The 23,454-nt window shown below is 52.8% G+C and overlaps 13 protein-coding genes across 13 annotated transcripts; 8 read left to right on the forward strand and 5 right to left on the reverse strand.

The window, feature by feature from the left end:
• Positions 1-233: 233 nt before the first annotated feature.
• On the forward strand, positions 234-506 carry N7474_003537 (uncharacterized protein; the record flags this gene model as incomplete). Its single annotated transcript, XM_057194952.1, has 1 exon — positions 234-506. The coding sequence occupies one exon, from the start codon at positions 234-236 to the stop codon at positions 504-506; it is 273 nt and encodes a 90-aa protein (XP_057056307.1).
• Positions 507-609: 103 nt separating this feature from the next.
• N7474_003538 (PX and BAR domain-containing protein) lies at positions 610-2,808 on the reverse strand (the record flags this gene model as incomplete). Its single annotated transcript, XM_057194953.1, has 6 exons — positions 610-705; positions 767-880; positions 938-1,996; positions 2,051-2,317; positions 2,375-2,652; positions 2,721-2,808. 6 exons carry the CDS (start codon positions 2,806-2,808, stop codon positions 610-612), a joined length of 1,902 nt encoding a protein of 633 aa, XP_057056308.1.
• A 167-nt stretch (positions 2,809-2,975) lies between these two features.
• N7474_003539 (uncharacterized protein) lies at positions 2,976-3,683 on the reverse strand (the record flags this gene model as incomplete). Its single annotated transcript, XM_057194954.1, has 1 exon — positions 2,976-3,683. One exon carries the CDS (start codon positions 3,681-3,683, stop codon positions 2,976-2,978), a length of 708 nt encoding a protein of 235 aa, XP_057056309.1.
• A 318-nt stretch (positions 3,684-4,001) lies between these two features.
• N7474_003540 (uncharacterized protein) lies at positions 4,002-9,185 on the reverse strand (the record flags this gene model as incomplete). Its single annotated transcript, XM_057194955.1, has 5 exons — positions 4,002-4,838; positions 4,895-6,197; positions 6,248-7,994; positions 8,046-8,983; positions 9,034-9,185. The coding sequence occupies 5 exons, from the start codon at positions 9,183-9,185 to the stop codon at positions 4,002-4,004; spliced, it is 4,977 nt and encodes a 1,658-aa protein (XP_057056310.1).
• Positions 9,186-9,413: 228 nt separating this feature from the next.
• On the forward strand, positions 9,414-10,085 carry N7474_003541 (protein transporter TIM23; the record flags this gene model as incomplete). The annotated part of the gene is made up of 2 exons (XM_057194956.1): positions 9,414-10,007; positions 10,062-10,085. The coding sequence occupies 2 exons, from the start codon at positions 9,414-9,416 to the stop codon at positions 10,083-10,085; spliced, it is 618 nt and encodes a 205-aa protein (XP_057056311.1).
• A 1,203-nt stretch (positions 10,086-11,288) lies between these two features.
• Positions 11,289-13,166, forward strand: N7474_003542 (Zn(II)2Cys6 transcription factor; the record flags this gene model as incomplete). Its single annotated transcript, XM_057194957.1, has 1 exon — positions 11,289-13,166. The coding sequence occupies one exon, from the start codon at positions 11,289-11,291 to the stop codon at positions 13,164-13,166; it is 1,878 nt and encodes a 625-aa protein (XP_057056312.1).
• A 29-nt stretch (positions 13,167-13,195) lies between these two features.
• N7474_003543 (SDR family NAD(P)-dependent oxidoreductase) lies at positions 13,196-14,234 on the reverse strand (the record flags this gene model as incomplete). Its single annotated transcript, XM_057194958.1, has 6 exons — positions 13,196-13,385; positions 13,435-13,487; positions 13,536-13,558; positions 13,607-13,719; positions 13,771-14,131; positions 14,186-14,234. The coding sequence occupies 6 exons, from the start codon at positions 14,232-14,234 to the stop codon at positions 13,196-13,198; spliced, it is 789 nt and encodes a 262-aa protein (XP_057056313.1).
• A 520-nt stretch (positions 14,235-14,754) lies between these two features.
• N7474_003544 (flavin-containing monooxygenase) lies at positions 14,755-16,377 on the forward strand (the record flags this gene model as incomplete). The annotated part of the gene is made up of 1 exon (XM_057194959.1): positions 14,755-16,377. One exon carries the CDS (start codon positions 14,755-14,757, stop codon positions 16,375-16,377), a length of 1,623 nt encoding a protein of 540 aa, XP_057056314.1.
• Positions 16,378-16,574: 197 nt separating this feature from the next.
• On the reverse strand, positions 16,575-17,807 carry N7474_003545 (cyclase family protein; the record flags this gene model as incomplete). The annotated part of the gene is made up of 5 exons (XM_057194960.1): positions 16,575-17,140; positions 17,196-17,303; positions 17,357-17,399; positions 17,451-17,562; positions 17,620-17,807. The coding sequence occupies 5 exons, from the start codon at positions 17,805-17,807 to the stop codon at positions 16,575-16,577; spliced, it is 1,017 nt and encodes a 338-aa protein (XP_057056315.1).
• Positions 17,808-18,180: 373 nt separating this feature from the next.
• On the forward strand, positions 18,181-19,128 carry N7474_003546 (alpha/beta hydrolase; the record flags this gene model as incomplete). The annotated part of the gene is made up of 1 exon (XM_057194961.1): positions 18,181-19,128. One exon carries the CDS (start codon positions 18,181-18,183, stop codon positions 19,126-19,128), a length of 948 nt encoding a protein of 315 aa, XP_057056316.1.
• A 244-nt stretch (positions 19,129-19,372) lies between these two features.
• Positions 19,373-20,254, forward strand: N7474_003547 (uncharacterized protein; the record flags this gene model as incomplete). Its single annotated transcript, XM_057194962.1, has 1 exon — positions 19,373-20,254. One exon carries the CDS (start codon positions 19,373-19,375, stop codon positions 20,252-20,254), a length of 882 nt encoding a protein of 293 aa, XP_057056317.1.
• Positions 20,255-20,998: 744 nt separating this feature from the next.
• N7474_003548 (Calcium/calmodulin-dependent/calcium-dependent protein kinase) lies at positions 20,999-22,390 on the forward strand (the record flags this gene model as incomplete). Its single annotated transcript, XM_057194963.1, has 1 exon — positions 20,999-22,390. One exon carries the CDS (start codon positions 20,999-21,001, stop codon positions 22,388-22,390), a length of 1,392 nt encoding a protein of 463 aa, XP_057056318.1.
• A 123-nt stretch (positions 22,391-22,513) lies between these two features.
• Positions 22,514-23,047, forward strand: N7474_003549 (uncharacterized protein; the record flags this gene model as incomplete). The annotated part of the gene is made up of 1 exon (XM_057194964.1): positions 22,514-23,047. One exon carries the CDS (start codon positions 22,514-22,516, stop codon positions 23,045-23,047), a length of 534 nt encoding a protein of 177 aa, XP_057056319.1.
• Positions 23,048-23,454: the final 407 nt, after the last annotated feature.

Genomic DNA, 23,454 nt, shown 5'->3' on the forward strand with positions numbered 1-23,454 from the left:
CCCACGGGCGGCATCACCGGCCGTGATAAGGGCGCACTCCTGGCAATCATGGCGGGCCAGGTCACTCATCGTTTGCAGTCGGGGGACGCACGGCGGGACCCGTCTAGGGCCGGTGGGTGCGCGGGGCGGGACGAGAGGACGCCGGGAGGGATGCAACGGGGTCCACTCGGCCTGTCACTGGGGAGCATGCCTGTAAGGCGTTTGGAATGCGTCGAAGATCGATCGATGCTTCGATGGGCAGCAGCTTGATCTGGCCGAATGCGGAAATACCGCGCAGTGCCCGCCAGACTAAGTATTCGGATGCGCAGACAGCCAATGCAGACATTCAGTATGGCTTGATGTCTGACAAGTGGCGCAGCGATCACTTTGCTCGTCCTCGAGTCGATATGCAAGGGCGACAGGAGGGAGGTGAACGGCGGATATGGTGGATTGCGGCTTCTGTCGATCCTGCGGGTTCCACCGGCAGGAATGCGGTGACAGGCAAGACAGCGTCGCAGTCCAGCTAAGACAAAGCCATTATGCTGTATATGTGGAGTATAATTATTATTATTGGAATGCATTCAGCTACAGCTAGCTAGCGAGCTATACGGGAAGAAATACACAACAAATCTATCGTGCCACGATTTTCTGCGTTTCATCTCGAGCTTCCGTCCAAGTCTCCAGATTCTTCCGCGCCCAGTCCAAGTGGCACCGCGCATATGCGACCTATATAATCAATTTGGTTAGCCTCAATCGGGACCCGGCGGGAAGTGGGTGCCCTGCATACCATGTATCGCCGCAGATCGACTTCTTTGTCCTTCTGGAAGCGTTTGAGATCCTGGAGCACCCCGGCACTGGCATCTTTGACGTCTTTCTCGGACACCTCGAGTGCTTGTTCCAACTAGAGACAGGTGAGCATCGCCAAGCCATCTGAAACAGATTTGGAAGGCCCACATACCTGGATAAGACTCTCCTTGGTCTTCCCAATCTGGTCCCGACGGGTTCGTTCCGGGTCCACGTCTGCGAAACCATGGATCGCGTGGCTGATACGTCCAAAGATCTTGTTCGCGACGAACGTCCCGCTGGACGATTTGCGATGTGCCGGGGAGGCGGACGGTGACGAGTCGGGCCGCCCGTGCCCGGCTCCTGGCGACATGGGTGGGGAGCTGATTGACTCGCCATGGGTGGGCGGGAATTCCGATTCGCCTGAAGCTTCAGCTGTGCTTCCGGCTTCGCTGCTCACGGTGGACGAAGTGGACAGTGAGCGTTGAGGCTTAGGACCTCCGGCGGGAGCGCTACGGTTGAGATATTGCTCAATGCGTTTGGCCTCCAGCTCACTTCGTTCGAGGGAGTCGAGAAGCGTTTTCTTCTTCTCTAACTCGTCACGAGTCATCTCTTGTTGGACTCGCTTAAGCACCCGGTATCGCAGAACTCCGCGCACCACACTGGCAAACTGCGCACTCTCACGCATGGGCTCGGAAAAGCTCGCGCTCAGAGCCGATGATAGTTCTTCGGTTTCAATGTAAGAAGTATCCGCAGCCTGACCGATGCGCTCCACTGCTGCGGCCACTGTCGGCGACTGCTCTGATAGGGAAAATCCATTGTAGCGTGCGCCAAGCTCCATCAGATCAGCAGACAGCGAGGACAGGTGCGATAATGTTCGACGGTTGACTTTCTCAATGTTGCCCTGCAATAGCAGCTCCAGCTCCCGGGTGGAGGCCTCAAAGTTGATAAAGTATGGATCCAGCTCCAGTTCGCTCAGCTTCCGTGACTCAGGCGGGAAGCGGCCTAGAATTTCGGGGCCGGGTATGGCCGGTGGAGGTCCATCGGTCGATTCAGAAGGTGAGGTAGGAGATGCAGGAGTCGTGGTGACTCCACCGGTTGCCTTGAGCTTTGCAGAGGTCGATGGAATTGGCAGCCAGCCGTGGGCCGCCGTCGGATGAGCGGGATCCAGAGGGGGCGCTTTGAGATTGTTCTTAGGGACCGAGGAGGCGGGATGAGCGAGTAGCACCTCACCCTGATGATACACAGATTAGTAGATGACATGCAATCTTGCCGCGGCAACACTTACCCAGCTCACGTTCGGGTCGAGGAACCTCCACCACACCCCGTCTTCGCGGATCTCTTTCATGCGACGACACCGGTTCAAAAACACGGCCAGCATGCGTTTCCGGAGCTCGATGATTGCGGTATCTTCCTTGGCCTTGGTGGGTTTGGCGGCGTAGTCGGCCATACTATGCTTTTCCGGGATTGGCGGAACGATTAGAGTCGGATGGAGATTGACGAGGGTTTGCCGTAGTGATGCGAATTCGGAGTAACGACGACGAACTTCGAGGTCCTATTGTCACAAGTTTCAGCTCAGCCCCGTTCCTCCCAGCTGGACCACCATGCATACCGCCGTCCGGATTGTGTAAACGATATAACCCCCGCCCCCTTCATGATTCTTGCCTGCATCAGTGATGAGGATGGGGGCCTCCGGGTTCTCATAGAGGATCTGCTCGACGCGACTGTCGTACACGCTCTTCCGGGGGTATTGTTGGCTGGCGGCGGCATAATCAGCCGCGTCCTCCTCGGCTTCCGGGTCGCTGAGATCATCTGCACGAGAGAGGTAGTCGGGTGGGTCGAGATCGGAGTCTCGACTGGAGGGAGGAGTGGGATCGTGGGCGTCGAGAGCTAGGCAGGTCAGCTTGATTGCATTCCAGGCAGACAGGCAGGCAGGGCGGCAGCTGCAGCTAGCTTACCGGGGGAGAGGGCAGCCGAATGAAGCGAGTCCGACAGATGGGACTGGTCAAAGGCCCCGTAGGGGTTGTTGTCCTCGTCGTTCCACATCTTACTGGCAGAGAGGAAAGTGAAGCCAAAGACAACCAGAAAGGCCCAGCTCCGATGCCTGGGGATCTGCGGGGCGCCCAACGTCACTGACTCCGGGACGGGAGAACGACCATTTGCGCCAGTCTCTTAGGTAAGCAGAAGTATAACTAAGTTAACATTTGATCTAGTTACCACTGGTTGTAGATCTGCTCCGTCTGCCCCCCCTTAACCTCCTGATCCCATGCAGTATTTGTATTCCCACCTGCCTCCTGCGCCCACGCATTGACGGCGTTGTTGTGTATATCCTGGTTGTCGGGTTTGTCCCACCCCTGATCCGATGCACCCTTCGTAGGAGTCCTCGATCCGACCTGCCGATTAGCAGGCGACTGTGCCCTGGAAGGCTGCTGCTGTTGAACGTGGTCTTTTTTCTGCTGGTTCTGCTTGCCCTTTTGCTGCTGCTGCTGCTGCTGGTTTTGTTGCTTGTTCTGGCTCTTTTGCTTCCCCTGCTGGTGGTTCTGTTGATTCTGCTTCTGCTTCCCTTGCTGCTGATTGTATTGCTGGTTCTGCTGCTTCGGGCGTGTATCTCGTTCCGGTATGCGATCTCCCGGTGATCGGAACTGTCGTAGAATCACATATTCGGGCTCGCGCAGTCTGGGCTGGGGCTCGACACGGACGGCGCGCACCCAGCCGCGTCGATCGTACCGAGGCAGATATGACCCATACTCTCCCCGTTCCACATCATGATCACGACGGTCTAGAGTCAGTCGGCCATGGACTTGGCTGATAAAAATCCCGGTGCTCACGCGGTGTCGGTACCAGCAGTAAATGGCCCAGCCGATGCCGACCACGCCCAGCCCGACTCCAATGATTGTTGCGATGATCTCGTTTCCTTGCATGGGGGGATTGATCTGCTTTCTGTCAGATGGAATAATATCAGCTGAATGACGAAAGAACATACCGAGCGTTTTGTCCGCCTGAAAGGTCAGACGTGCTGACAGTCCAGATGCCCGATAGATTCAAATTTCGTGGAAGCCAACTGTGGTGAATAAGACGATTGAGATTGTACTCGGCAGATAGCGTGGTGATATGGTGCATGAGAGATGGGTGGTGGTTGAAGCAGGGAACAGGAAAAAAGGCAGGGAGTATTCAAAAATCGCGACCAGGTCCAACCCACCGTGTCTATTTGCATTGCCCTCTATTTTACTCTTTCCTATCTATACATTTTTAAGTCCAGCTCCCAGACCCTGCCGAATCCTTGACAGCCACTCATGGTGAAACGAGGCCTTTTCTCCTATTACCCAGAGAGACTGCATCTGCCTGCGCAGCTCGTCCTGCGCACCGCCCATATAGTTTGGCAAAGGAAAATTCTCCGACACCAGGACAGAGGCAATTCCAATCAACCGCACTCCTAAAGTAAAGGTCTCGGGCTTTGAGATCCATCCCAAAAGTCCATCTTGCCCGGCACTTTCGCCGGCGAGTTCGGTGAGATACGCTAATCCCTGGGAAGCCCAGCACGCAAGATCGTGCACGACGCTATCCTTGTATGCGGATTCCTTGAGGCGCAAAAGTGCTGGCGCCCACACGTCAACTTCTCGAACCCCGTCTATGAACAAGTTCTGCTTTTCCTCCATGAACAAAACCGTGCTTTCCTTCCGATGTTCTGCCACTATATCCGACACGGACAGCAGGCGTGATCGGGTGTCAGAGGCACTGAGGCGAGGCTGCTGTCCAGTGATGTATCGAACCACAGACTCAGTGAGCGTAGGAAATTCGGCAAAGTTATTGGCGATGAACTCGGCCAAAAGTGCACTGGCATTCAGCGGCCCGAGAGCGACAGCCGCCGCTGGTGATACAGATGAATAGGATAAGGCCCAGGACGCGGTAGCTGCAGCCATGTCGCGAAGCTCCTCATCATCGTCATTGAGCATGTCGTATAGGGCAAGGTATATGTCCAACAAGATGGGGTCAACTCTCGGTGGGTAATTTGGGACTCGCAGGATCCTGGAAAAGCTGCCGAGAGACGCCACTGCAGCATAGCGAGACGTGAATTCCTATTACGGATCTCCTGTCAGTGCTGAAATATGCAACACACCATTGGTTTACTCACGGTTTCTTCACTCAGGGCAGATCGCAACTTGACAGCCCAGCCGCGAAGCTCTGCATCTAATGATGATGGAGACTGCCACTCTCCAGAAGCGATACTGATCGTCAGAAGGCACCCACGGAGACGAAGTTCTGCGTCAGTTGCGTCTCGGTTCCAGAGCTGGATGTTGGACTCGGGCCGGAAGCTCCCCCCAATCTTCTCCCATGGCAAACCCATGCCTTTGACAGTATCCAACTCAGACACTAGCAACCCTTCAAGAATAGAGGCCAGATTCGATGCCGCCGCTGTCTTGATATTCGGAGGGGAGTCTGCGAGAATCGCAGAGGCGTAAAGAACAGCCAGGGGCTTTCTGTATCTCTTCTTTCCACCAAGGCGCTCCTCAAGCTCCTCCAAAATCCACCTAGCAGCGTCGGCGTCGAATGTTGTTACCCCAAGATAAAATTGAGTAAGCTCTTCCCATTTTCCTGAAACGAGCATCTTCAATGTCATGTACCAGGCAAGCGCTCTTCGAAGCAAAGATGATGCACGGGTCAAGCTGGAGATGTTCCAGCCAGGACGGGAGGCATCGAAGACATGAGTTAGAATGCCGTGGAGATCAAATTCCTGAAGTACCTCATCAAGAAAGGATGCAGTTTTAGCTTCGATTTCTGCTTTTAATGCCCGTTCCACTGCATCATTCAGAATCTCAATAAGAGCGGTAGCGACAGCTGGAGACCTGGCCAGCGGAAGGATGGATGCAAAGACTCGACGTATTGTTTCCAGAAATCCTTGAATATGCGTCGTCCAGTACACGTCAGTGGTAGACGAGAAACGGCGCAGAGAGTATCGAACACAAAGCGCTATTCCATGAAGATAATTTTCCGTGGCGGCTGATGGTGAAATTTCCACAAGGCTGGACACATCCTGTAAGATGTTGTTACGAGTGAGAAGAGAGGCATACACGCGAGCCGCATGTTCCCTAATTCCCCAAACAGGGCTCTTCATATGCTCGAGGACCAATGCGCGCAACATTGTGTCATGGTTGTCAGAGAATGTCGGGATTTTCTCGCCAACCAACTCCAGGGCTGGGAAGACACGCTCAGTCACAATATCTGTACTTCCTCCCACAGCAGACGCATTGTCTTCGGTAGGGGTGAGAAGACGGGACAAAAGCTCAAGAAGACCCGGGTACTTCGGAAATGAAACTCTGGCACCAGGCTCCGAGCCAGAACTACCACCGAAGCCTAATCCGGTCCCAGAAACCAGACGGCACATCTTACTCAACAAGGCACGGAAGAGCATCAGGCCTGAATTCCGAAGTGCCCAACTGTACTGTTGTTAGATATAACGTGTTTTCTGATGTGAAGCCTCACTTACATTGGCGATCCCAGCCGATCCGCAGACAGAGTAAGAGCTGACATGATAAACTGTTCAGAATATTGGCCAAGCTTGGTGCTTGTGAATATATCTTTCAGGCAATTCATTGCGTGAACTTGAGGCAGCTTCAAATACTGCTGGTCTTTGTCGTACTCCACAGGAAGACGAGAGATCTCGTGGAGCTCCTCCATGGCTTCGTTGAAGAATGTTGTGGCTGGATCGGAGCACAGAATACCGGTAATCAATGCTGGCAGACCAGCAGATCGGCGTGTAAGCTTCGAGGCCGATTCAAATATGGTTGCTTTGGCTTCCTGGTACCATTGCCGAGGAAGTTCCCGAATTAAGGGATTGTCGGACTTGCTGCATCTTTCACAGCAGGTAGCGAACGTCTGTGAGACGGTCGAGAAGGCACCGCGATGGCGCAGCTCGGCGAGTTGTGTGAAACTTGCTCGGCCCACTTTCTCGAAATCGGTTCGCTGTAGTCCATCATCCCCCGGTGGGCCGTATGTCTGATTGACCATCGTAGCATGAAGCAACATACTAGACTCACGGAGTGCTCTCCAGGAATACGATAAAATATCCTTGGGTCCCACTGAAAGATCTTCGATGGGCTCGTCGGTGTGGCCTTCGGGTGAGTCGATGCACAGCACCGGCTTGACTTCCAGCCATATCTTATCGCATACAGCAACAATTCGATCATGAAAAGATCTCCAAACAAGAGAACCATATCCAGCTGATACCAAGGCTTGGAAGTTGGGCGTCAGAACGATATATCTCAGTCCAGACATGTAGCCGTGAAGTGGCGCCTCTCGCATGGAAGAAGTGAAAATTCCCTTGGGAGATGATAGTCGATCTTCCAGTCTTTGCAGAATAGTGTCAACGACTGAGACTTTAGTTGCCCACCAACTCGAACCAGCAGAACCACTGTCTGAAGCGGCACAGAAGATAACATGATATAGACGAGCCACCGTGTCGGCATTGTCGGCCCGGCTTGTGTTACTTGCAATACACTCAGCACGAGAAATAGCATTCGTCAGTTTCAAATTTGCACCAGGTTGATCGTTGGCCCTGTTAGATAGACCACTCATCAAAATATGCTGAGGGCACTGGTTCACTATCGACAACGACGTTGCTCGCACCTCCTCGAAGGGATCAAGGAGCAGGTCCAGGAGAAGCCGGAGCAAACCAGGGTGGAAAATTTCCATATGCACTTTCCAGCGGTTTTCAAGTTCCGACTTCACCGGTTTGATGTCAGTCCGAGAGTCCAGGCCAGATTCGATCAACATCCTCAGTGCTTTCAATGCTGTGATGTGACGTGCGTACGACGCCGTGACACAAAGGTCTCCTTCCAAGAAGTGAATATAAGCCATGAGGAAGGACTTCGTCTCCTCATCAGTTTTGGCGAGGTCGGGAACCTGTTTCCTAGGAACTGTATTTTGGGCTTTTGCAGAATCACGCTTCAAGATTCCACCTTTGAGACGGACAATAAGCTTTCGCGTTAAGCTCAGCATCTCGCCTCTCGTGTAGGAATCCGAGTCGGCGTGCATGGATGGCAGCCCTCGAAGCATGGCTTCAAAAGCCGCCGGCGTGAGCGGCTTCGTCGTTGAAACGGCGGTGATGAGCAGAGATAAGGCAGCAAGTCGAATACTAGGCTCCCGGTGGAGCAAGAACTTGCCAATAACCTCGCTTCTCAGCACGAGTGTCGACTTAGCACAATCTGCAAACCCACTAGGGTCGGAGAGACCGTCTATCAATGGTTAGTCTAGACCATCCATGGCAAAAAGCATTCAGCTCTTACGGTCATCATGGACAAGATTGATTTTCTTTCCAACTCGAAGAGTAGCAAACAACAACATGTACTCGTCGAGCGGAGCCTCTGACATATCGCCCTGCAGCAGGCTTTTCAAAGGGAGCGTCTCGACAAAGGTCCGAAACCCACTAGGATCAACTGTGAATAAAGGCTCCAAAAGCTGGTTGCACTGTGTTTCGAGAGTATTCATGTTCTGAAGAACCAAGTGCCTGGCAGGGGTGACCCAAATAGTCGACAGTTGTCGCTGGGACACTTCGGACACAGCTTCGGTTTTCATCCTTTGTAAAAAGGCTTTCAACAGCCCACCTGATGAGGACGCCATTTCCTTGTTGTTGGTTTGAGTGAGGAGTCCGAAGACGAAGACCCTTGCCGCCATTTCGTCAGACAACTCGTCCGGCTTGATACTGCTGGTGGGTTGAGTGTTGAGAAATAGGGCAAAAGAGTCCTTTCCAAAAGCAGAGACGCATCTTTCCATGTTTGGTGCGAGCCACTGACCTGCCAACTGGAGGAGCTCGGAGGGGAGAATGGCACCTTTGCGAACGAAAAGCTCCAGACACACCAGACAGCCTTTCAGCCGCGATCTCGGTTCACCGAGCACAATGCTAGGAATGACAGCCTCCACAATCTTGGCCTGGATCAATGTGCGGCTGGGTCCGTGATAATGCTTAGCCAGAATGGAGGTTAGTGAAGCCAACAACTGCCTCAAAGGCTTCGGCTTGGCATCTTCGTATCGATTCAAGAAGATATCGAATAGTGCTAGCCAGTTTTCAGATGTCAGTATCAAGCGCTTAGTCTCCTCATTTTGGGAATTGATCGATGAATCAATAAACGCAATGACCGCGGTGCAAGCAGCCGCGGTATGCTGATGCGAGAGGGACGGAGTCGATAGTGTTTGTAGCAGAGACTTCCACACCCGGCTCACTTTCCTGTCAACAGAGTTAGGATTTGATTCTGCATGTTTTTGACTGAACCTTACTGGTTATCCTCGCAAGTCAATGTGTACTGAACGAGCGGGCCTCGGGCGATGTCTTGAAGTATCTTCTGGGGCATAAATTGTACATTTTGTGCGATCTCATCCATGCCGATGGACACGGTGCATGGTGCACCGTTGGAAGAATCCTCATCCATCAAGACGAAGGACATACATCGATGTCACTCGATGAATGATTTTTGGATGTGGGCTACCCCATCGGGCCTAGTGTCGGCCGTACATTCTTCCGGGCCCAAGTCACGGGACTCGAAGTTTTTTGCTGGGATCGCGAAAAGGCGGAAAGCAAAGCTGGTGATCCTCTTGTGTCCTTCGTACCTTCCTTGACCTCCCCTCGCCCCCCTCCTTCGTCTCCTTTCATCATCACAATGCCCATCTGGGACTCGCTCGGCGGTCGCAAACAAACCCAGGGCTCCGAGTCCTACGACCCTTCCACCCACCAGGATGCCACCTCCTTCTTCTCCGAGGTCGCCATTCCCGACCCGACGAAACTGCACCCTCTGGCTGGCTTGAACCAAGACACGCTCGACTATCTCACCCTCGAAGACTCTGCCCTCGATGAACTCCCCGGCTCCCGATCACTTCTGCCATCCCGGGGCTGGTCCGACGACCTGTGTTATGGTGCGGGCACGACCTATCTCACCGCACTCACCCTCGGGGGTGCATGGGGCCTCGCGGAGGGACTAAACAAGACACCTGCATCTGCGCCACCGAAGATTCGTTTAAACGGCGTCCTCAACTCGATTACCCGCCGCGGCCCGTTCTTGGGCAATTCCGCCGGTGTCGTGGCTATGGTGTACAATGGTTTCAACTCAGCCATCGGATACGCGAGGGGCAAACATGATGCTGCTAACAGCATTACGGCGGGTGCTCTGAGCGGGATGCTCTTCAAGAGTACGCGTGGTTTGAAGCCTATGATGATCTCGGGTGGAATCGTGGCCACCATTGCTGGTGCTTGGACCGTACGTTTCCCTCCTCTTTCTGGCTAAATCTCCTTCTTTAACATCCTCCTCTAGGTCACGAGAAGGGCCCTGTTTTAAATTTCTGGCGTTTGTCAGTTCTGATCTAGCAAACTTTCCGGTCGTCCGAACTTCCGTATCCTCGACGCCCTCCTTCCACGACCTCTTATTATCGGCGAACCACACCAATCTCCCTTTCTCTTTCGCCCTGCGATGTATAACTAACAACGGCTTTTGATTATCCCCAACCGATCTCTTCACTCCGGCGCTCAAAGCATCCATGTTTCGCATTTTTGTGTGGGTTGGTAACGGGGTGTGTTACTGGATTTGTACTTTTTTTTATTTCCTCTGTCTGTGTACATAGAAAAGTCTCATGCATATCTGGGATCGATTCGCTACGACGTTCCAACCGGCGTCTCTCCAGTGACGTCTCCTTAATTTGCCAGGGACTTGAATAGAGATATCTTCTTGCATCTGATCAAAATCTCCTATGGGTCTTGGCTGTAATATTGTACAGCAGGTCCTGGCGGGAGATCCAGCTATTCTCCGCAAGCCTTCAATTATCTTGCACATTACTACTATACAGTTTTTTCCGCTTTTGTTTTACCCGGCATCCCGTAGTCTCCAAATTAAACAAATGAGTGCGCAGTGAGTGGCCTTGCGATTGCCCTACCGGGCTGCAGAGATCGGCATGCCGTGTCCCATCTTAGCCTCGACCACCCCATGTCAATCTGTCAAGGGAAGTTGAAACACCGAAAAACCCCATGGCGAATTTCGGGTTTGTAAATTCTGCACAATGAATGGTTATTGGTGTGACAGATTGCTAGTTAGCGATGCAAGGATCACCATGGATATCCGGAGTAATATATATATCAAGAACGACTGCAAGCGATAACAATTTATAAATATGACAAACTCGAGCGACATATGCTAGAGTGCATCCACTGGCAATTCTCATGTCAATTAAGAATGTCTTTATAGACTATAGTACAATGTAAGTACATTTTGCCACCAAACTCGGTGAGATTTTTCTCACTCTAAACGGGCACTATGAGTACCCCCCAACGCCATTACATATTAGTCCATGGCCCCTGATCTGCCCGACGCGCTCTAAAGTCTATTTACTCCTCGCCAATGGCCATTGTTGTGAGCAACAATTGGCTTCGAGCCCTAATGTAGATCCCAGCGACCCGGCGAGCGCCGAGGAGCGGGGACTCGCCAGAACAATTTTATCACGTAGCTCCGAAACTTCATCCTCTTCCGGTTCTCCACCCTAGCCTTGTGATGAACGATATTCCTACAACGAAGAATGTGAAGACCCGCAAAGCGCGCAGCAAGACCTTTACAGGCTGCTGGACCTGTCGCGCTCGCCGGGTCAAATGTGACGATGTGCACCCTCATTGTCTGCGGTGTCTACGCAGTGGATGGCAATGCCAAGGCTATGGACTGCGATTGGGATGGTCCCCGGCCCCGGGCAGTCGATCTCATCGCCGCCAGCTGTCACTGGATCCACCGCCAGCGTATAGCATGTCTGCAGCGGCTGTCACGGCGTTGTTGGCCGAGCTAGATGGCTGCTCTGCGGATGGCGGCGCACAACAGCGAGGGCCTTTCTCGGTGTTCTCCGCATCAAGTGCCGACCCGAAAGATACAGAATGCATCAGGTATTCGAATTCAACGCTTGTTCTCTCTAGCTCGCATGAGCATAGAGAGGGAAAGGACCAGAGAATCCCAGAGCCTGGCGCAGGTGATTCAACAACAGGCACTGGAGATAGTGACCAGTCTTCTTCACTTGCATTGACATCGGAGGAGTCCTACACCACAGAGTCGTCATCAATCGCTGAAGATGACAGACGGATACTTCCAAATCCACCCGAACCTGTCACAACGGTAGACGAAGATTCTCGAATCGCCACTCTCTCATTCACGATCAACCAAAAAAGTCACTTCGAAAATCTCTACCCTGATCTTGACAAACAACTTGCATTGATCAAACATTATGAAGGGAGTTCGTTAGGTTTGTCGCCTTCGACTGCCTTGAATCCCTTTCCACTACCGCGAGCCGAGACTGAACTGGTCCACCACTGGGTTGTCTTTCTCAGCGGAAACATGCTTCTGATCGACACCCCAGATAACCCCTGCCGGACGGTATTCATGCCAATGGCCCTGAAGGGACTTGGTGCTCCTACGACCGAATCAAATATACACCTGTCCATATTCCACGCCATCTGCGCCTCTTCTGCCTTTAGTCTCTTTCATATTCGCAAAGACACTCGATATCAGTCCCTCGCGGTGAATCACGACCAGCAGGCTCTGCGTCATCTACGATGCAACTTGCAACGAGCACGCCGAATAAATGAACCCACGTTGGCAGCAATACTCTCCTGTATCACAGCTGAAGCCATGTCTGGTCGACGAAGTCGATGGCGGGCCCATGTGGCCGGTGGACTAGGCTTGCTAGAAAATGAGGTTCATGATGAATGGTTACGCAGTACAACCGCTTCTCGTTTACTGAAAAGCTACCTATCCCTATCATCACTTTGCAGCTTGCCTATGTCATCGCAGCTCGCTTCGCTCCTCAATGAGCCTTCCGAATCACGGCACTACTTAGAACGATCCCATGGGGTTACCACACAATTAGTTCAGTTCCTCGCCCATGTGAATGCACTCATCGACTCCCACACTGCAATACATGCTGATATGTTGGATCGTCTCGAGCTGGAACTCTATCTCAATTTTCCGTGCATGTCCACATCAACTACCAGGGAGTCCATAATCATCCAGCATGCATTGAATGCATTCTACTATGCAACAATTGTATACTTTCGCCGGACTTTACGTCGCGTGCCACTGTGTGATGTCCAAGAATTGGTCGAAAAGGCTATCCAAGAATTGGAAGCCGCCGATGCCTTGACAAACGACGGGGGCGGCTGTGCTTACAATTGGGCATGTTTCGTTGCTGCAGCCGAATGCGAACGGCGAGAGCTACAGACTCGCATGCTGGCTTATTTCGACCGAAAGAGTCGTCACGGTATCCAGAATATCAATGTTCTCTGCGAGATAGTGCTGGCACTATGGCATCGACGAGCGAAAGCCCCACCAGAGACAGATATTCTGTGGCAAGAGATCGCGAAGGAGGCGGACTTTGATATTATGCTTGTGTAGATACAATGTTCATAATAGATACCAATAATCTACACTGTATATCCTCCATCTGCCACCAGTGCTGCTCCACACATGTAGCTGCTCATGGGGGACGCGAGGAACAAGATTGCATCCGAGATTTCCTCGACCTGGGCCGGACGCCCAATGGGCGTCATCTCGAACTGAGAATCCATCGAGCCGGACTGAATCTGCGCGCTGATAATGGGGGTATCTACAAATCTGCGAGACGTCAGTATTTCTTAGTCTTATTTTTCATGGGCATGAATACCCCGGGCAGATAGCATTGATTCGGATACCCTGTCGGGAATACGCTTTCGCGTCCTAGTGCGTGTTAGTGATGAGACGATCGCCTGTACTGATGGACCGTACCATCCTTGTGACGCCGACCACCGCTATAATCCATTAGATTTCGGTCGAACAAGAAGCGGTGCTCTACATACCATGCTTTGCCGCCGTATAGTGAGGAATACTGAAAGGACCCGGAGGACCCCCTACACCAAACATAGACGAGACATTGACGACCACACCACGACCATGACGCAGACCACGCGAGCTGAAGCTATTAGGGATTTTCTTTTTAAAAAGACGATTGATTTGCTCTCACTTCTGACCGATCATCTGTCGGATTAGTGCCCGTTGACAGAGCCACACGCCTGTCTGGTTGACATTGATGACCTTCTGCCACTCTTCCAGAGACATCTCATGAGTTGGGGTCGGTGTGCCACTGATGCCTGCACAATTGATCCCAATGTCAATGCACCCGAATCTTTCCACTGCCTTGCGCAGCGCTTCGTCGACCGACTTTTCGTCTGCGACGTTTACCTTCATGATTTCAACCTGAACATTAGGGTATTGTTTCTGTATCTCATCGCGAGTGTTTTCCAACAGAGTCAGATTGAGATCAAGGAGAGCAAGCCCGCTGATACCATTCTTTGCAAAAGCAATTGATGTGCTCTTGCCAATTCCTTTTGAGTAACTTAGCAGTGCCTCATGCACATTCAGACAGGGGGGATGACTACCTGATCCACCACCGGTGATGAAAGCGGTTCCTTCAACTTGGCACGACATGTCGATCGAATTTGGGTTGGCGAAGGGAGTTGTCAACAGAACTAAATTTGGAGAGACGCGGCCTTTATTGTGCCGGTGTTCGGAATAGCAAACGCGGGGCTTCCACAAAACCTGACTTCGGCTGCTCTTACTCTTGTCAAGGCATCGGATGCGGATACGACATGTTCCGAAGGACAAGACCGCAAGATCCTTTTGAATATAAATGGTAGTTACATAATGTGTTAACGTGAAGATCCGCGGTCCGGACGAGTGGGGCCAGAGTGGGTTCGATATTGAAACTATGTCGCCGTCAGGTTCCTGATCTGTCGGGAACCTACATCGCCGATATCTTCTCTCGAGACTCGGTTTCAACTACTGCTTCGGATGCTGTGTAGCCGTCTGGCGGAAGCCGGCGTAATGAGAACCGCAAATGTCTGCTATCAAAAAGAAGCTATTTTCCTCGATCACGCTTTACTGCTGAATAGCCCCGAAATCATTTTTTTTGTTTCTTTGCCATTGAATATCCTGTTCAGCAAACAAAATGACCCGTTCTGATCCCCAGATCAACATGGACGCCATCGTCATCGGCGGTGGTTTTGGCGGCTGCAACTCTCTCTACAAGCTTCGCAGGATGGGTTTGTCCGTGAAGCTTATCGAGGCAGGCAGTGCCTTTGGGGGCGTGTGGTACTGGAACAGATATCCTGGTGCGCGTGTCGATTCCGAGATGCCCTCGTATCAGTTCAATATTCCTGCCGTCTGGAAAGACTGGAATTGGTCCGAGAGGTTCCCAGGAGACGATGAACTGCGCCGATATTTTCAGCACGTTGACAAGGTTCTCGGTCTCAGCAAGGATACCTTCTTCAACACCGTTGTGACAGGCGTGGAATACGATAATACAACCTGCCGGTGGACTGTTCGCACCAACACCGGACTGCAAGCAACCTGCAAATACCTGATTACCGCTACCGGGTCCTCCTACAAGAAGCATTATCCGCAATTCATTGGCTTGGACACCTATGCGGGCCAGCTTATTCATTCCGCAGACTACCCTGATACTTTGGATGTGAAGGGAAAGCGAGTCGGGGTTGTCGGAAATGGCGCTTCGGGCCTCCAAATCGTGCAGGAGCTGGCCAAACAAGACTGCCAGCTGACGGTTTTCATCCGCACGCCCTGCTTTGCCATTCCAATGAAGCAGCGCAAAATTTCCCTCGAAGAATCCGAAATGCTCAAAGGCTACTACGACGGTCTCTTCGAACGCTCCTATAAGTCAGAAGCGGGATTTCCGCACAACACCCGCTTCCAGTCGGCGCATCAGGCCACTCCCGAGGAGCGGAATGAGCTTTTTGATGAGCTGTGGGAACGAGGCGGGTACAGCTTTTTGGTGTCCAATTACTACGACTTCCTGCTTGATGAAGGGGCCAACTCCATCTTCTACGACTACTGGGTCCAGCAGGTGCGCGCCCGTATGACCGACCGAAAGAAGATGGACATCGTGGCGCCGCTCAAGCAGGAGTATCTTGTCGGAACGAAGCGCCCTAGCTTGGAGCAAGACTACTACGAGATGATTGATTGTCCTAATGTCACTTTGCATGACCTGAAGACGTCTCCTATTGTCGAATTCAATGCCAGCGGAGTCGTGACTCGCGATGGAGACGCGACACAGCATGATGATTTGAATGTTATAATCTTTGCTACTGGCTACGACGCCGTCACGGGTAGTCTGCTAGACATGTCAATCACCGATAAGAAGGGCATTCCGTTGGCGAAGAAGTGGCAGAACGGGGTTCTCACCCACCTGGGAATCATGATTCCAGACTTGCCGAATTTCTTCATGGTCTATGGACCGCAAGCCCCAACATCCTTGGCCAATGGCCCACCGTTCATTGAAATGGAAGTTGACTGGATCTGCAAAGCAATCGGTAAAATGCAGAACGAAGGCCTGAACTCAATTGAGCCCACCCTCTCTGCGGCAGAGGCATGGCGCGACCAGGTAGTTGCCGTGAGCCAACATACTTTGTATCCGAAAACTGACTCATGGTACATGGGTACGAACATCCCCGGTAAACGGCGGGAGCCGCTCATTTACCTGGGTGGTATACAGAGCTGGTGGAAGAGCTGTAACGCGGCCTTGGATCAATGGGATGGCTTTCAGACAGAACGTTGAAATTGATTTTAAAAATGTATTTAGATGTCAATCAATTAGAATTTGCGTTTCCTACTGTACCGAAGCGATCTACTTGATCCATATTGACTTCTCTCTATTTATACTCGAATATTCTATCCAGGCCATCTCAAACCTGTGAGTCTCCACCTTCAGCTCTATCGTTGAAGTCAAATAATACATAATATACCTCCTTGGGCTCACAAGATTGCCAGCGCATTTGGCGGACTTCCTACACTGCCAGGCACATTCAAGGGGCACGAGGTAAAAAAGAAGCTGTAGCGGCCAGCTGCTTTACACTTCTCAGCCAGATCCTTAAGATACCACAGCTCACCCAACGGAAGACCAAACAAGCTGAGACACCACTGGTGTAGAACAAGATGCGTTGGCGGCTTCTCTTCCCCGTCCACTATGGGTGGCATGGCTTCAACTGCAACATTGTCGCTAGCAACCGCTGCAAAATGTTTGTTCCAAAGCCACTTGGCCGTGTCTTTGCTTCCTTCAATGCCACAGTAGCGGGTACCTCCGAAAGCTGCGGCCTGTTCTTCACCTGTCATGTTATCTAGTGCTTCGGTAACGCCGAATCGGATGATCAGAATGTCTCCTGGTTGGAAGATTACTCCTTGGAAGGCAGCTACAGCCTCGATATCGGCAACGCCAATGCGAAAACCGGAGAATGGCGAATATGAGACCCCTTTCGCTTCGGCGTAGGATTTGAAATCGATCAGTACACCTCGGCCCGCTATGCAACCCCGGTCGTGCCAGTCTGGGATAAGGGTTAGAGTATTCAACCTGTCACAAACGTTTAAACCAGGTCTTACGGTTTATCGTTGGAAGTTTCTGGGAAGCTTCTGTCGAATTCTCCAGTGCTTCTACAGTCGGTTTGGCTCCATTATACGCCTTCCCAGTGGGAATATGAAGGAAATGACCTGGGGCATGTTAATGCTTGGGTTCAATCAATAGTTTGGGAGATGGCACGCACACAAACTATCCCACTGGCTGCTGGCTTGCGTATTGAACTCGACCTAGAGAGAATATAAGCGCTTGTTCTGAGCGACAGGAATCGCCAGACCTACTTCGTCGTCAAATCCGAGATGACGACCGGCCTGCTGGTCCTCCAGTTTCATAACTCGATGCGAGAGGCTTTTTCGCCAAAAGTTTGGTATTTTGATGCTCCCGATAGGCCAACTATTTAAGCAAAGTTAATGTCTAATATCGTGATGTCCGTTTCCGGCAGTAACTCACTTCAGCGAAATCGAGACACCCTGATGGACTTCTGTGGCAGCCTCCTGGACGACCTCCGGGGTGAGTAGATTGAGCGTCCCATATACGTCCTTTGTGCCGTCCACATCGAAAACACCCCAAGCACAACCCTGGGGCATGCCTTCGACGGGCGGCAGATCGTCAAAACTCGGAATATGGGGGGCCACCATGGCGTGTGTACCTGGTGCATGTAACTAGCGGTTGTACTTATTATTAACTGGCTGAAGTGAGAGATTCCGAGTGGTACAAGCGTTGAGTTAGGGCTTATCCACCACGCGGGTTCCTCGCTGTGGCCTACCTAAAAGAGCTGCCCCACAATCTGCCTCCACGACAACAACAACGGACAAAGATGACCATGGGCTCCGAAACGGGTGGGAATATTAGCAGTGGATCCGGAACGGTAAGATTGGAGAAATTACGAAGGCATAGGGACCGGAAGCTCCACTGCCGAGGGGCTTTGGGCACGGAAGGATCTAGTTAAGACGGCTCACGTCCTGTCCATCGACTCTTTATTCTACTGTTTGCTACTGCTGCATATCTAAAATGTCTTTGCAATATGATCCAGAATTTGCCAGCCTGGCGGGCCCTGCGTTGCAGCAACTGGCCCAAACACCGAGACCCGCCGTGCACGACATTGCAACCAGAAGGGCCATGATGGAAGCCATGACAAATGAGAATTTCGAACTACCAGACAATGTCGAGAAACTTACTCATCGCGTCCCTGCACCAGACGGCCACCAGGTGACGATTTATCACTTTCGACCCAGGCGCGAGACTCGAGAAGCAGGAGAGCCGGCAATTGTTCACATCCACGGCGGTGGGTTTATCGCTCTGAGCGCAGCGCAAACTTCGGAACCTTTAGCTATCGCAACGGCACGGACCGGTGTGCAGATCCTCACTGTGGACTATCGTCTGGCACCTGAGCACCCGTATCCTGTTCCACTCGATGACTGCTGGGCGGCGCTACAATGGGTTTACGAGCACTCAGGGGAGCTCTCAATCGACCCTTCTCGCATTGCGGTCATGGGGGAAAGCGCTGGAGGAGGGCTGGCTGTAGCCCTGGCTCTCAAGGCGCGGGATCATACTCTTGCACCGCCGCTGGCAAAGCAGATATTGATGTATCCCATGCTGGATGATCGCACAGTGACTAACCACGCTGGTGATCTGGCCTTCTGGACATTGGACGATAATATCACTGGATGGACTGCCTATTTAGGATCGGACGTTGGCACACATAAAGTGGTGCCCTACGCCGCGCCTGCGCGAGTTCAGAGTGTGGAAGGGCTGCCTCCTCTCTACCTGGACTGCCCGCAGTTGGACATTTTTGTCCATGAGGGAATTGAGTATGTGCATCGACTTTTGGCCGCCAACATCCCAACGGAGTGCCATATCTATCCGGGGCTGCCTCATGGCTTTGAGGCACTGGCTCCCTCGGCTAGTATCACAAGTCGTGTAGTGGCTAACCGTCATAAAGCAATGTCGAGTTTCTAGGCGTATGTCCATAGATAAAAAGAATGACGAAAATGAACAGCGATTTATAGGGTTATCGCCGTATGCAGCTAGAGTATTGGCAAGACAGGCCTACAGGGTTTTAATTACCCGTGGATTCGGCTGAAACGGAACGAGAAGATGCCGGGCCCGAGAGGAGAACCTGTTGGTAACTATTATATAAGGCTAGTATTGCAAGCCCCATTGTCAGCCAGAAATATCACCATCAATCCTACCAGTTCCGAAAATGTCTGCCACTCCGAGACCTAGCCAAGATACGTTGCGCAAGGCCATAAACAACCAAGTTGCCATAATCACCGGTGCCGCCAGAGGTATTGGTTTTGCGACAGCCTCCCTCCTTGCACAAAATGGAGCCCGGGTTGTCCTAGTGGATCTGCGGGAAGAAGACCTGAAGAGTGCCTGCGCAGCCATCGGCCCTCAATCAACATATCACGTGTGCGATGTCAGTGACTGGGACCAGCAGGTGGCATTGTTCGACCGAGTCTCCAGTGAAATTGGCCCGGTCGACCTGCTAGTTTGCAATGCGGCCGTCAACCCTGAGATCGCCCTGCTGCAAGCATCCGACGCCCACGCCCAAATGAACTCGCAAGTTCTACACAATTATTTGGCGGACGAGCAAACCGTACACGGTCTCCAACGACCCTCGACAAAACTGTTCGACATCAATGTGAACTCGGTTGTGTTTGGACTCAAGCTCGGAATCCATTACATGAAGAGCCACGGCGGAGGCCGGATCGTGGTCGTTGGATCTGCGGCCTCCTATGTCCCTGTATCCTCGCAACCGCTTTACACGGCGAGTAAGCATGCGGTGCTGGGGCTGGTCCGCAGCACGGCTCAAATTCGCGAGGTCGCACAGTCGGGGATTTCCATCTCCTGGGTTGCCCCATGGTTGACCTTGACATCGATGGTCCAGGGTCTGGAGGCGGCATCTCACCCGGACACGCTGAAAAGCTCCCCAGAAGATGTTGCGTGGGCCATTGCGGCTGCGGCCGTGGCTGAGTCGGGTAATGGCAAGGGCTACTGGGTGCAGGGAAGGACGGTCAGCGAAGTCGAGGGAGCCTATGGCCAGCTGGCTGGAGAGCTCATTCTCCCGGAGAATCGGTTTTAGATTGCATGTTGTTTTTCAGTTTTGCGTAGTGAAATCGTTGTGTTACTCGATCTTGCGTAGGCCCGTAGCAATTGCGATTGCCTCTTGCATGACAGCGGTGATCCTGGACCTCGATTGTTCTCAGCTAAATTTAGCCTCGTATAGCCGAGACAAGGGCGGGACTGCAGAAGATGGGCCCTGTGCTTTCCCCATGGGGAACAGCATCCCCGGCAAGTGGTAGACGGGAGTAGGAGCGTGGCTGCATACAACCCTCCATCCGATGCAGTTGACCTGTACTTCATACTTCCCCACGCCTGCCCCTTTCGGGGGGTTCTCGCCCACTCGGCTTACCCCATCGGGTGATCCAGCTAGTCACCTGACCCGCTCCCCGCGAACTTGTTCTGACTCTCTTCTTTTTCGTCTTGCGCATCTCCAACCTCTTTTTTGTGTCTTCCCACACTGGGGGCGCTCTGCTCTGCTGTTGCACTGGCATAAATTAACGCCCACTCTACATGCTGTCCTGTCCACGCGCCCGCTATTTATAGACCTGTTGGCCCTCAACGGGCCTCCGCGCTAACGGCAAAAACAAGCGGGCCTGGAGGAGGCTGAACGAGCGGACCCTGAACTCTCCGCTCGTCTTCTCACCCCTCCATTATTTATCGCAGCTCATCGAGCAACCGTAGAGCCGCTGTCATTTCGCGGCGTCGCGGTCTTCCCGGTTGCGGTCTAGCGCATTCCAAGCGACAGAGTTACTCGCTTGGCTCGATGGTCGCTGCCGACTCCGGTACGCCGGCCGATAGGTCTGGTTTGACCTACTCGCCCCGTGACTCCCTCAATGCCGCTCCCAGCAGCAGTCATGGCGACCGTACCAGGTCCCCGGAGACGCTCTTGCTTCAGTCGGCCCTTTCAGTAGACGAACTCGCGCCTTCCGTACTGCACCCCGAGTACCAGTTCGCGTCGCCGCTGCCAGAGCTTCAGATCCGTACCGATTTGCCCAGCGTCCGTCCGACCAGCTCAGGCAAAGAATCCGATCCCCTCGCCTCGAACAGCTTGTCGTCGGGGAGCTTCCCGCATCGTACCCCGAGCCTGCGCGCCCTCGCGGCTCCCATTTCGAGTGCCGGATCGTTGTCGCCCGCGTCACTCATGTCATCCCCTCAACTCAACGCCATGGGTGATATCACCCCGCTGCCGTCACCTATCGGCGGTTCGACCCCATGGCGGAGGGGCGACTTACCATCACTCTCACGCACGTCCTCCTTGGCGTCACGGAGCGGGTCCAGCTTGCGGCTCAGCGATTCCTCCCAGATGCTAGGCCCGTCGACTCGGCCTCGCAACAAATCATACACCGGGTTAGAGCAATCCGGGCGAGAGTCGCCGGTTCCAACCCGTGCTTGGAGGGAATCAACCTCGACACATAGTCGCAATCGCAGTCTGAGCGACTATGTGCCTCCCGGTCGTCCGTCTGTTTCCCCGCGACCTATCGCAGTCTCCGGAGCAGGTGTACCAGGTATCACATCGTCCTCGAGTACTGATTCGAAATCCAATACCTTGCACCGCGAACAATATTTGGCCGTTCATCGAGGAATCGCCTTACCCACCATACGCCCGCCGAGCCCTCCTCGCAGCAGTGGGAGTGGTTATGGGGACAGCGACGTCGAACCAGTCATCCGTCACCCGACGCCGCTCAGTACCCCCGAAGAAATTTATTCGGTGCGCTCCATTCGTACGGATCAAGCCCGCATTTACCGAAAACTACGGGTTTTGGGCCAAGGCACATTCAGCCAAGTCAGTCTGGCAGCTAGAGTGGAGCAGGGCCTTAGTACGCAGTTTTCGCCCTCGACCGATGGGCCGACCGATGGGCCCAGCGATATGGAGCCCTCTGTGTCACAGAAGCTGGTCGCGATCAAGATCATTGAGCATGGCCCAGCTGGTGGGGCGGACGAGGAACGGCTGGAGGTGTCGCTCAAGCGTGAAGTGGACATTTTGAAATCAGTCAACCACCCGTCCTTGGTCCAGTTGAAGGCGTATGGAAGTGATGCGAAGCGTGCTCTACTGGTTCTCGACTATTGCCCCGGGGGGATCTATTCGAATACGCAACCTCGGGGCCTCGGCGCATGTCGCCTGGCCTTATCCGTCGTATTTTCACAGAGCTGGTAGATGCTGTGCGATACTTGCATTCCCACTACATTGTGCATCGGGATATTAAACTCGAAAGTGAGTCTCTTCCGTGTCTCTTTTTCGAGAAGTGCGCTCACAGTACCTCTAGACGTTTTGCTCACCATGCCGGAACAAGCCATGGAGGCTGTGGATGATTGGAGCCATTACGACCGTGCTGTTGTCACTCTCAGCGATCTTGGTCTTTCACGACGCATTCCCGAGCCCCCGGAGAGCCCGCTTTTACACACACGTTGTGGTAGCGAGGACTACGCGGCCCCCGAAATCTTGATGGGCCAGGCCTATGATGGTCGTGCAACGGATGCATGGGCGCTCGGCGTGCTGCTCTATGCCATCATGGAAAATCGTCTGCCGTTTGATGTTCTCCCGGGCACTCGCGGTGATCCCGCCAAACTACGCGCTCGGACGCCGCACCGTATCGCCCGCTGTGAATGGGCGTGGTACCGGTATGCCGACGACGACGAGGAGTGGGATCCTGAGAAAGGCCGTGGATTGGAAGGTGCCCGGGAGTGTGTCGAAGGTCTATTGAAGCGCAACACTCGGCGTAAAACACTCGATGAGATTGCAGCCATGGAGTGGGTACGCGATGCAATGGACATCCCCGATGGACTGAAAAGAGGTGACAGGGAAGTACCATAGAGCGGGTCTCCTACTGAGCGGCTGTCTCTTTCGCTTCTTCTGTGTCTTTTTCTTCTCTTATTATACATATGTTTTATTCCCCTTTTCGTCAGGCGTGTTAATTTCCCAAGAGAATGTCGGCATTCGGACTTTCTTTTTTCTTGTTGGCTAGACCTGCTTTTTTCTGTTGTTATACCCTATTCACATACTACACATGCTAGACACTATGAATCTTAATTGATATCCCATTCAGTTCGGAAAGTAGTCCGAACCAACCAAACCCCTGCTTCGTGGCATTTAAAAAGCATACAAGGACCCAATAATATGTTCACCAAGTCATGAACACTTTTCTCTCCTTCCACCAGGTGACAGGTTCCTATTACTCTTCGGAGATCAACATATTCCGCGCAGTGTCTCGTAAAGGTTTA

The sequence above is a fragment of the Penicillium riverlandense genome, assembly GCF_028828495.1.
Source record: "Penicillium riverlandense strain IBT 135883 chromosome Unknown utg000002l_segment0_segment0, whole genome shotgun sequence".
Taxonomy (NCBI): Eukaryota; Fungi; Ascomycota; class Eurotiomycetes; order Eurotiales; family Aspergillaceae; genus Penicillium; species Penicillium riverlandense.